Source organism: Dreissena polymorpha, chromosome 2 (assembly GCF_020536995.1).
Source record: "Dreissena polymorpha isolate Duluth1 chromosome 2, UMN_Dpol_1.0, whole genome shotgun sequence".
NCBI lineage: Eukaryota > Metazoa > Mollusca > Bivalvia > Myida > Dreissenidae > Dreissena > Dreissena polymorpha.
In genome coordinates, this window is record NC_068356.1 from 15,901,484 (window position 1) to 15,914,301 (window position 12,818).

At 35.0% G+C, this 12,818-nt stretch overlaps 1 protein-coding gene, 1 long non-coding RNA gene and 1 other non-coding gene across 3 annotated transcripts in view; 1 reads left to right on the forward strand and 2 right to left on the reverse strand.

Annotated features, from left to right (window-relative positions):
- LOC127866002 (poly(ADP-ribose) glycohydrolase-like) overlaps window positions 1-2,083 on the reverse strand; it is a 29,249-nt gene extending 27,166 nt beyond the window's left edge. The window contains exons 1-2 of the mRNA XM_052406179.1: window positions 2,025-2,083; window positions 1,400-1,508 (exon numbers count right to left, since the gene is read on the reverse strand). Of these exons, the coding sequence (XP_052262139.1) occupies window positions 1,400-1,474 (75 nt within the window). The 5' untranslated portion in view covers window positions 1,475-1,508; window positions 2,025-2,083. The remainder of the gene's footprint in view (window positions 1-1,399; window positions 1,509-2,024) is intronic.
- Window positions 2,084-2,544: 461 nt separating this feature from the next.
- LOC127866030 (uncharacterized) lies at window positions 2,545-12,816 on the reverse strand. The gene is made up of 4 exons (XR_008042840.1): window positions 12,683-12,816; window positions 3,990-4,075; window positions 3,216-3,273; window positions 2,545-2,569 (listed from the first exon to the last, which is right to left on the reverse strand). It is a non-coding gene; the product is annotated as an uncharacterized LOC127866030 (long non-coding RNA).
- Window positions 8,093-8,174, forward strand: Trnas-aga (transfer RNA serine (anticodon AGA)). Its single transcript has one exon. It is a non-coding gene; the product is annotated as a tRNA-Ser (tRNA).
- Window positions 12,817-12,818: the final 2 nt, after the last annotated feature.

Consider the following 12,818-nt stretch of genomic DNA (forward strand, 5'->3'; position numbering starts at 1 on the left):
TAGAGAATTGTATGTTTTTCTCATAGCTCACCTGTTTGCGATCAGTCTATGTCTCTATTCCCAGCATCTTTGTTGTGCAATAATAATTATTACCACAAACCTTTTCTGGGGACCATATTTTTCATAAACTTGGTCAGAGTGTTGATCTTAAAATATCTAAGAAGGTTTTGAATCTGGATCTCGTGCATCCAACAAGTCAAATCTTAGAAAAACCTGGTTACAATACCAGAGGCAATATTTAAGATTTAATCTTGAGGACACTCGGTCAGAATGTTAATTCTGACCATATCTTGACATAATCCTTGCCAGGGTCATGTGCATCCAAAAACTGAGTCACTACGAAAAATCTTTAAAATAAAATTGTTACATCTCTTTATGCCTTGATTAATGACTCAAACTTGACAAACTTGCTCAGAATGTAAACCAATATTTGGGCAGAGTAACATTCTTATTAAAAAAAGTTTTAATATGGGTCACCTGGGTTTAACCTTGAAAAAAAATATTGTAACAACTCTATAAGCCACATTTGTTACTCAGTCTAGATGAAACTGCTCACAATGTTAACCTTGACAATATCTAGGTTAGGATCCAATATGGATCAGGCGGGTTAAAAACTAAGTTATTAAGTCAAATCTTAGAAAAATCTTATTACCATGTTAAAAGCCAAGCATTTAAGACAAAACTTGTTAAATGTGGAATTTACATATTGCTAAGACTTTACTCGTGATTTTGACCTCTGTTGACTGCAGACAAAACATGCTACTTTACCAAAAAGATAACATGTTTCTATAAAGCTAAAATTTTCGAATAAATATCCACATCCAACCATACTTATGTGTACATAGGCGGTATTTCAATAAGGAAACATATAGCCAGTTACTATTGCCCGATGGTTGTCAAATTGGCACTTTATTGTGCCTTTATTCAAACAGTTTATGATGAAGATACTGGTACAAAGAATGACATTTAAATACAAAACATGGACTAAATATCCATTTTGATGACAATTGTTCTCATATTTGCTATCCAAAGATTTTGGTTGCTCATTCTTGGAATATTTTTTGTTTTTATTAACATATCCTTATAAACATTGCATTACAATGCATTTCAAATAAAATAACACAGTGCACCTGCTATTGGAGTCAAAACAAGGAAATCAAGCCAATTGTTCTGCTTAACTTCCCTTGCAGAAACAAATCATGCTACAAATCAACATATTGCTGGGTGAAACAGAACATTGTCAAATTTTTTACAGATAAACATAATCATTATCCATTTCTCACAATTTATGAAGTATACACTTAGATGTTTTATTCAGTGCACATCTTCTGGTAATGCCACTGATGCTGCATTCTTTAGTTCTGCAATTATTCAATATTTCGCCCGCAAGGTTCCTTACCCGCCATGCTTGGCTGCCCTCCCTCTTTGGGGAGGGTTTTGTGTGTGGGTCCCGAGGGTCATTCTCTAACTCCATGACCTGGGACTGCTCATCAGAAGGATTACCGTCCCTGAAACATACACTGCGCTGAAAAAAGCCAGCATCAAAACTTCCATACAAGTGGAAAGTGTTGTCCCTGATAAGCCTGTGTGGACTGCAAAGGCTTATATGGGACTGAACTTTATGCAGCGATGACATTAAATAAGTGACTTGTATGTTTGTCTGTTTACATCGCAATGATTGCTTGACCAGATGGCAAATAAAAGATGTATTAGCACTGCCACATTTATTATATTAAAAAAAGTTATTTGGCCAAAAGTCAGTCACGGACCGGGAGGATATACAGTATGATGAATCAGAAAATGGTGGGTATACGTGGAAATTAAAAATATAAACTCCAGGTTTACATGAAATGCTTGAAAAGCCATTTTAAAAACATTCCCAGTTTATCCCTAAGTGTAATATATCTATAAAAAAAATGCACTAGTGAAAGTCATGCTATAAAAACGTTCTACATCAGCTATCTCTGTTGCAATCAGTCTCACACAAGATGTAACACATGACAGTGCATTTCTAGCAAACTTACAGGTCATTGTCAGATGGCTCAGATTCTGGAATGCTTGTTGGACCCTCTGCTGATGTTTTCGCTTCAACAACCGAAGTAAGCAAAGTTACACAGCCATATACATGTACCTTACATAGGTGCATAAAAAAATCAACAGCAAATCTACACATATTTAAACGCAGCTAATTATTCACATAAAATGAAATATAATTAAATTGCCAAATGTTAATCATATTGCCAGTTCAAAAGAACATAACAATTTGAACAGCAAAGTGTGTACTTGAATTAACTGACAAATGAGCCTCGTTTTGGGAAAACTGGGCTTAATGATGTGTGTAAATAAAACATTAATTGAAATATAATTACAAATATTTCATAACAGGTGCATGTGCTAGAAGAATCACAGATCAATACATGCTAAATATTATTTTGACAAATTGTATACATGTATTCTCATTTTAATATTGTAACTTTAAATATTGTTTAAACAACAACCAGACCATAGTTCCCAAGTGTACTTAGTGTTATAAAGGGAATAAATTGCATACTTACGTTCTTGTTCATTTCTGAAATGATAAAATAATGTTTTAAGAAGTGGAACAGTTAAATTTGTGTCTATAATCAGACTAAACAAGATCAAATAAAAATATCTTTAAATATCTATAATATAATGAACTAATGAACACAAGACAGTAACAATCAATATTTGTTTTAATTGTAAAATATACCAGTAGAGATATTAGCATAAGGAACTTCAGTAAATTATAATGGAATCCAGAATGCGTGCAATTGTGGGTACATGTACATGTTACATTACACAGTAAACTAATTTATACCACTGAGACATACATAATTTCAAGAATTTACAAGGGCTGGCCAGTGTATGATATTTTCAACAATCAACAGTGAAAATGTGAGCCACATTCTAGGAAAACTGGGCTTAATGCATGTGTGCTAAGCATCATCCCAGATAAGTCTGTGCAGTGCCCACAGGCTAATCAGGGACAACACTTTCCGCGTTTGTAAATATTTTTGTTTACAGGAGGAACAATGTATCTTCTAATAAAAATTCCAGTGTAGGAGGAAAGTTTTGTCTCTGATAAGCCTAATCAGACAGCACAGGCTAATCTGGGATAACAATCTGCACACATGATGTATTCAGCCCAGTTTTCCCAGAACCTGGCTGGTATGTAAAGCCAAAGTTCAACATACTCAGGAGCAGAAGCCATGGCTGAATCGTCCCTGGTTTCTCTTGGCAACTTAGAACTGCCTTGAAAACAGAGTTCACTTATGGTACATTTAGGGCATCTTTTACAAGCAAATAAATATGCAACACCCAAATCAACATGTAAGAAATTTAACAGTGATGACATGTTCTTAAAAGCTACTGTAAACAGGCAATTATAACATGACCTACGCTCCTGGAGTGAAATAACGTTATGCTCAATTTAGTTTATTACACAGGTGTTATTACACTAGTTATATAACTGTGAAATGACGTTTTTTTTTAACGAAATTACGTGATTATTCCGGTAAATTTCTTCAGTTAAACTCTTTTACAATGTGAATAAAAGGTGATAAGAGAATAAAATAAAAAGAAAATGCGTTGGTCATGTTATAAATAGAATCTTAGATTCGTGGTCATTCTGTATTGAATTTATTAAACTCGTCATCTAAATAAAGATAAAAACTCGGCATGCCTCGTATTTATCTTTATTTAGATGACTTGTTTAATAAATTCAATACAAAACGACCACTCATGCAAGATCCTATATATATGATATTATCAAGATCAATTTTTAAAATATGTTCTCAGCTCACAAAATCTGATGCAGTGTTATTTAGAAACATTCACTGCCTATTATTTACCTGGACACATTTTACTTTGGCATTTTGCATGTAGACATTTTAAAAGAATAACTAATGATGAATATCTGGCCATTTACTAGAATGCATAATGAAATCTCCATAGTGTCAGTCTCTTACTAGCAAAATAATCAGTGATAGTTCTCCTCTTCTTTGGTGGTGGAGGTTTGCTCATTGTACATCTTGTGTCAAGGAGTCTTGCATTGCTAAAAACACACACAAACAACCATATTGTATTAAAAATTCTATATTTTTCTAGCTACAAGCATTCTTTTTAAAAAGTTATGTGGATGTTAAAAAATACACAAATAACATTCACATGAAATATATGTCATTAGTACCTGTTCAATGTTTGTTTTTGAGATGTTTGAGTAATCTCAATCAAAAAATGAGGTTATCTATCTGACATGTTATAGTCAGTTGTGTAGTCAAATAAAAGCACAATAATAAAGTTTAATAACACATAATTCAAGAATGTGTGGGTCACAGGATATCACATTCCAAAATAATAAAGTTCAAGGGCACATAACTCAGGAACGTGTGGATCAATGCATGTTGCCTTGAACGTATACACTTCAAGGTGATAACATATTGCTAGTTTTAATCCCTTGAGAAATTGAGAATTTGCGCCACAATTTTTTATTTTATTTTATGCTTCTGACATGTACGTGGCCAAGTTCAAGATAACATAATTCAAGAATGTGTTGATGGGTATGAAAAAAGTATTGCAATCTACACTCAGTGCTTTCCACAGGCCATTTAATGGTCCCTCACCTGGGGGCTTGAAATCCAAATCAGAGTCCGTGGGGCGCTTGAAATTTTCTGATCAGTGTGTATTTTTCATACTGCAACTAGGCATTCTTAAGATCAAAGCCATATCGACTTACGTCATGTATATCTTTACCTACCTAAAGCCCGCCTAAAGGCGGATCGTCGTTGTAATGGAAAATCGATATTGGCCAATGAGAGTGCACGCTTTGACAACACTCGTAGGCAGTAATACCTGCATTAAGATCATGCATACAACGAGTCTCGGCCACTTACTAAGAAGACTGATGGCAACCGGTTGCAATCCTCGTGAATATTGTGCATTTCATGCAAAATATGGTCAAAACATTTATTCGACTCGTAATGCGCTTTAACAAATTATCGTTGAATTCATTACGCACAACTGTAAATGTTTCTGTCGATTCTCAAATGAGCATTATTAAATTTGTAATCCGAAACACGAGATTTACAAATTCTAGCATAAAATAAACAGTGCTTTATGCTTTGTCTCAATAAAAAGCGGGCGAAAATTATGCAGACATGTAGAACGTCGCATGAAAAGTGTGGGTGTATTTTGTGTTGTATAAAAAGGAGAACATCACGTCAGGCGATTAACGCGTGTTCAGAGGAAAAAAAAAGCCCCGATTGGACATTTCATCACATCTTTAAATAGTAACATATGCCAAAATTTATTTGATACTTAAGAAAAATGGTGACTGTTTGTGTTTCTTGAAATTCTTGAGAACTTGTATCGTAAATATTTACCAGAGTTTGCTTTTTAAACTGGTATATACCAGATTATCCGGTATTGTGTAGAGACGGGCAAAGTAATAAGTACCCCCCCCCCCCCCCCCCCCCCCGCCCCCAAACAGCCCTGGGGCGTCTGAAAAAATCCTGTGGAAAGCACTGCACACTTTGTATTGATCACATATTTTTAAAATGCAAAACATAAAGCTGTTGAATGATGATGTAATCACAACATAGCATCATTCAGTTCCACATAGAGGGCGTCTTGTACATAATGTCATTTTGAATGTTTGTTGCAACAAGACTATTGCCAAGCAATATCAGTCCCCTACCTGCACCACCATTGTCAGAAATTCCACCATTTTCATTTTTTTTATATATATTTGTTGCAATAGCAACCAGAATTTTTGACGTAGGAACAAAATGAAATGAAGTTCATAATGTCCATGTTGCCATCTATCCATGTTTCAAGTTTCATGAAAAAATATTAAGAACTTAAAAAGTTATCGCAGGATCCAGAAAAGTGTGACAGACTGACGGACCGATGGACGCACAGAGCGAAAACCATAAGTCCCCTCCGGTGTAACTGGTAAGGGACAAAAAGGTAATACATTATTGTCTTTGCTTTCCAATAACACTTGTTTAACTTTATGTGTAAACATGGCATGAATACCATATTGATCAGTTCATGATTATCAAGGGTCACATCATGGGGCAGATTGGGCTACATTTTGGTCAAAACTGGATACTGGTCAGGGATCTTGTCAACATCCACAATATCATAGTGAGGTGAAGTACTACCTACAAAACCATAATATATGTTTGTGCATCAACTTTTTTATTTCGATACGAGACAATTTGTTCTGACATTAGTAAAAACCATTGTAAGTTTGTAGAAGTGCTCATTAAAATACTTTATTCAATATTCAAGCTCTGTCTGGCTTAAATTAACCTTTGCTTATCCATTTATTGCCCCGTATCAACTAATCAGTTCTACTACTTGAGTTCAACAGTGTTGTTTCTGATCAGCGATTTATTGTGTTTTTATGATAGTGGTCGCTAATTGCTATCAAAAAATGTATCGTGGTGAAAATAAAGCCAACTGCTTTTGCGTTTATGGCTTAATCGAGTCCAAAGATACTAGTACAACTTGATTGGCCTAAATCCAATGTCATAAAACGCGCTACAAAATACGACACACAATTCTCTTTGAACAAAACCTGCCTCAACATGCTTTTGTGAGTAGGAGTTTTGATAATATAGATACCATTTTACAATATACTTAAAATATAAATATGAATATAAATAATGTGAAAATAATAGCTGAATACGACCAATTAAGCATTAGAATTATCGGGTATGTTTCATTGTATTTTTTGTACCCAATCTACATTTAAGTATACTTAAGAGTTTCCGATGCACATTTAAGTAGTACCACAGTACCCCAGCTGTGACCAATCAAGCACTAGTACGCAGTCTTCTGTGTATTTTACCACCCGAGGCTAAAAAACTGTAAAACAACAATTTTGTATATCAACAAAATCCAGTGCTGGAAATACTTATTCCTGTTTAACATAAATTTACTTTCGTTTTTGACTGATTTTCAGAAAATGGTTGGTACATATTGCATCAATCTAAATTTAGAGTAAATTGCCTATTGGTTTAATGAAAGAATGCTTGATGCAAACACATCGCATAATCACATTACATGATTTACCCACGTTCAATTAGGGCTTTTGTCACCATTGGATGTTAAACAGAGACATGCCTCACTGTCACATGTCACTTAGTGGAGTCATCTGCATAGTGCACATATGCTACATGTTTACCTAAGGAAAATGGAGAAAGTTAATGCTCATAAAATTTTATAACACATTTTTTGTCAACATTGGCAAGAAATTACGAGGTTTTGTCAGAAATTTACTGATTACTGACTACAGTAAAGGTAGATTGATTTATTCCTTTAGGTGTCCCGCTTTTTGGTAAAATATCCCAGCATTTTTTATGGTGTGTCCAAATTTGGAGCGGAACAATTCTTGCATGCATGATTTTAAGAAAGTTTCATCATGATTTGACCCCAAAAACTCTGAAGATTAAATTTGAAGATTTCACTTCAGTCATTCAAAGCAAACTTCCTCGACCCCTCTACTGCCATGCTTTTAAACAGGCCTGAACCATTTTCGAAAAGGGACAAGATACCTTTAGAACACAAGGTTTGACAAAATTTCATGAGGATTGGACAAAAAATTTCACTTATAGCCGTGATTTTTTTCACCCAATTGGGAACGGGTCCGGTACCAATGCCATTGGGAATTTTTGCGTCGTTAAATCAACAAATTGGGAAAAAAACGAGAAGCGAAATCTTTCAATTGGGAAAAATCAAGTTGTGAATTGTACCAATTGAAGAATGGTATTTTAATGACTTTGTTTAAGGTAGCGCACCTCTAATGATTTCCCGCGATTTATTTTACGATCATTGCCAATCTTAAATGATCGGTTATTTCCGAGAGATGCATTTTATTTTTTTCAAACTTCGAATTTTGATATGTGTTTACATAATTCATTTAGAATACATTATTTTCACTATAAATATTGACTTTTATACAATTATCATCTGAAAAATACGATTTTGCGATTTCTTCAAAGATAGACGAGCCTTTTTACCTGTTTACTTATGGATATCTAATTTAAGGTGGCACTGATGTGAAGTTGTCGTGGCCGAGTGGTTAAGGCGATGGACTAGAAATCTTTTGGGATCTTCCCGCGCAGGTTCGAATCCTGCCGACATCGCATACTTTTTGCGACGTGTTTTATTTCTTTTCTAACGTAATTTGATTTAATATAGCATATAAGCTATGTTTATTGTCAAATATGTTGACAATTGTAAGAACATCCTACAATTTTTAAAATTAAAACAAGGTTATGGCTAAATTGGGTAATTTACTGCTGAAAGTACGAATGATGCATGTTGCATTTTTATTTTTATTTCAAAAAGTAAACGGTAATATTTCTTGGTATTTTTGCTGTATGTAGTGTTTCTATCAAAAAAAATAGTTTAAAATATAACTTAAATGATACTATTTTGAATTTTATGTCACTTTGTTTTTAACCGACCCAATTTTTACTTGGCTGAAATCACTTGCATTTCATGGCGCTATTCCATAGATAAAACAAGAGCACCGCCTTGCGGGTGCAGACCGCTCATCTATTTTCTTTTCAAAGGTGAAGGGACTCTCATTTTCAATCACAAAGGAGGGAGGGGTGGAGTGAAGAGGGGTTTATAGTGTGGGGTTGTGGACATTTATTACATTATCTTCCAAAAAAGCGCAAAAAAAAAAAAAAAATAGGGGGCGGGGGGAGGGGGGGGGTGGGGGGGCGATGGGGGGGGGGTATTTTTTGGGTGCGATGGTTGGACGGTATTTCAAACATAACCGTTTTAAAAAAAATGGGTGGGGGGGGTTATTTTGTGATGGGGGTGGTGGTAATTTGTGAGATGAGATTAAAAAAAAAAAAAAAAAAAATCAAAAAAAAATTGGGGGGGGGGGGGTGTGGTGGGGGGGGTGGGGGGGTATAGTGTGAGGGTGTGGTGGTCATTTGTGAAATGATCTTAAAAAAAAAAAAAAAAAAAAAAAAAAAATTAGCGGGGGGGGGAGGGCGGAGGGGGGGAGGGCACGGGGGATGGTTTGGGTGGAGTCTATTGTGGTATGTCAGGTAAGAGTAGTTTCGTCAAAGTATCAATCAAATCTAATCATAAATAAAGAAGTTATGGCAATTTTAGCAAAATTTAATAATTTGACCTTGAGAGTCAAGGTCATTCAAAGGTCAAGGTAAAATTCAACTTGCCAGGTACAGTAACCTCATGATAGCATGAAAGTATTTGAAGTTTGAAAGCAATAGCCTTGATACTTAAGAAGTAAAGTGGATCAAAACACAAAATTTAACCATATATTAAAAGTTACTAAGTCAAAAAAGGGCCATAATTCCGTAACAATGACAACCAGAGTTATGCAACTTGTCCTTTTACTGTACCCTTAGTTTGTGAGTGTTCCAAGTATGAAAGCAATATCTATGATACTTTAGGGGTAGAGTGGACCAAAACATAAATCTTAACCAAATTTTCAACTTTCTAAGTATAAAGGGCCCATAATTCCGTCCAAATGCCAGTCAGAGTTAAATAACTGTGCCTGCACGGTCCCCTTTTGATAGTTCATAAGTGTTGCAAGTATGAAAGCAATAGCTTTGATACTGTAGGAATAAAGTGGACCTAAACACAAAACTTAATCAAATTTTCAATTTTCTAAGTATAAAAAGGGCACATAATTCTGTCAAAATGCCAGTCAGAGTTACATTACTTTGCCTGCACAGTCCCCTTATGATAGTTAGTAAGTGTTGCAAGTATGAAAGCAATAGCTTTGATGCTTAAGGAATAAAATGGACCTAAACACAAAACTTAACCAAAATTTTCAATTTTCTAAGTATAAAAAGGGCACATAATTCTGTCAAAATGCACGCCAGAGTTATCTAACTTTGCCTGCCCAGTCCCCTCATGATAGTAAGTAAGTGTACCAAGTTTGAATGCAATAGCATTGATACTTACTGAGAAAAGTGGACCTAAACGCAAAACTTAACCAAAATTTTCAATTTTCTAAGTATAAAAAGGGCACATAATTCTGTCAAAATGCACGCCAGAGTTATCTAACTTTGCCTGCCCAGTCCCCTCATGATAGTAAGTAAGTGTACCAAGTTTGAATGCAATAGCATTGATACTTTCTGAGAAAAGTGGACCTAAACGCAAAACTTAACCGGACGCCAACGCCGACGCCCACGCCGACACCAAGGTGATGACAATAGCTCATAATTTTTTTTCAAAAAATAGATGAGCTAAAAATGTAAAAAATAAATGTCTGTAAAAGAATACTTATTTCATCTTGTTTAAACTTTAAACACCTTTACTGCATCTGTACACACCAACTGCATGCCCATATTTGGAAATCTGAATGAATTATGTAACTTTTATATACCCCAGGGGTGAAAATAAACTGGACAAAAGCCGAGCGTGAGGGTGGGTTTGAAAAAATCGGTATATTTTTTTTAAAAGCATGGAAAGCCTACCTACAAATTTGCATGTAGTTCAGTGAAGTGATGCTGATTAGGAAAATAATAAATTAAATTATATTTGGATATGTGCCCATTAGAGGTGCGCTACCTTAACTTTTGTTAGCTTTAAATGACACAGGAAAGCAACATAAACTTTTATTCACAGTCTTACACAAACAACAACATGCTATCGGAACACAGATTTGTACAGAGTGAGATAGAGTTCTCTGTTTTTACCTGCTAAATATACTACTACAATGTACTGTCATCTTCGACCATTTTTGTTGCAGTGTACTGAGTTGAATGGGTGGACGAAACAGATGCCAAATTTTTTACAAAGCCAAAGTTGCTTAACGATTTGCTTTTGACTTCACTAGGCTTAAATTTCTTTCTGTACTACAAATGTACTTACTATTGTGTCTCATGGCGAATATTGCCGGAAGCGTAAGAAAATTCAGACTGATTTATGTCGCAATAACATACATGTATTTAATGAACGAATGTAACGTTAAATGTTTAAACCAGTCAATGATTTAGAAGTCAAATCGGACCCCAAGTTAAAACGGTCTCAAAATACGTCATGTTGGTGTTTTCGGGTATGTTAACTAGATATTGATTGGGATTTTGTGTATTTTTTCGGAAATTGGGACGGGTCTGGTTCATTTTGAGAACAGGTCTGACTGGTCTGTAGGTCATTGGGAACAGGTCTGCACCCATCCAAAGAAGGGAAAAAAACACTGCTTATAGTGTAAACAAGGTCATCCTGATGTGTTCTAGTGACCTAGCTTTACCAAACATAACCCAGATTTGATATGGGTCAAGATAATATTTAGAAAAATGTTCCAAGTTTCATGAAGATTGGACAATCAGGGTTCGACACTAAGGCACGTCCGACAGACATTGTCTAGTAAGATCGGTGGTCGGGCTAGTAAAACTGCGGGCCAGCTTGACCGACTGGTCGTACATAAAAAATCTATACTGATTCATATAACTATAAATACCTGCTGTGAAAACCTTTACTTTTAATGTGTGAAATTACTCTTGTATCCGTTATTTACATTAAAACAAAACTAGTATATTTAAATAAACGCGGAGCATTCACATGATTCATCGCTATTTTTAGACGCAAAGGAGAGCTTCCTGCAGAAATTGCTTGTTTCAATTGGTCAAGTTGTCATGAATATTAATGATTTTCTGCAGTGTCGTAAAACTGTAGAGCATGATATTACGACTTCTATCGAAAATCGGTATCGTCAATGAACATTTTTGCGTAGCAGACAAGATAATGTAACTTAAAGAATGGCTTTGTTCAAGTTCGGATTTTTGTCCGACAAATCAGTTAATAAAAAAGAATCCGAAGCTTAACTGACACGAAACGTAAATATGAAGAAACACAAAAACGTCAATTTAATCCTAGATGGAAAATCGAGTCAGTTCCCATGGCTTGAATTTGACGAAGAAAAGCAAAAAAAAAATGGGTTATTTTATTGTTTTACTCTATGCATAAAAGAATCTGGTGTTCACTGATTATTTACTGATAAATCCTGATTAAACAGTTACATGACACAATTGTGTTCATTTGCTATGTCATTTATGGTCTAGTAGACATCAGGTTCGGGCTAGTACATTTTAAGAGGAGCTGGTCCGACGGTCTTGCTGTAAAAAAAGTTAATGTCGAACCCTGACAATATATGTGGCCTCTAGAGTATTTACAGGGATAATGTCGTTTACAAACAAAAATAAAAATCATGACAGACAAAAGGACATCACAAAAGTCTTGCCCTCGGGTGAGCTCAAAATTCAAAAAGCTCTATCAACACATCCAAAACCGAATGCCCAGTAACAGAAGCAACTGATGACTGTTCAGCCTGGCACTGGCAGAAAACAATGCAAAATGAATAAGCAGGAACCTCCAATTATTTTGATTATACAAACGCAGGTATAATTGATATAAAATGTATAGCCTTAATTTGTCCTTTGAACACAGAATGACAAGCAAATGTGTGACAGAAACTACGGATGATAAATCGACTTAGTATAATAATTGATATCCGAATTTGTAAAATTCCGAATAATGTTCACTTTCAAATGTACGTCAATCATTTTACATTTCAAATGTTCGAGGCATCAACACACAGGAAATGAAAATCGAATAACAATCTCCACATTTCAAAATACAAAGAATGTATATTAAAACCTACGATTGTGTTTTCTTCGATGAAAAACGAAATTTCTTGTTTCGCTTCAAGTAAAAAAAACACTGCCCTACTAACATAACTGCCTCAGACGGAATAGTATCGTTTGTTTATTTTCTTAAAACAAAACGAGATAAGGTAA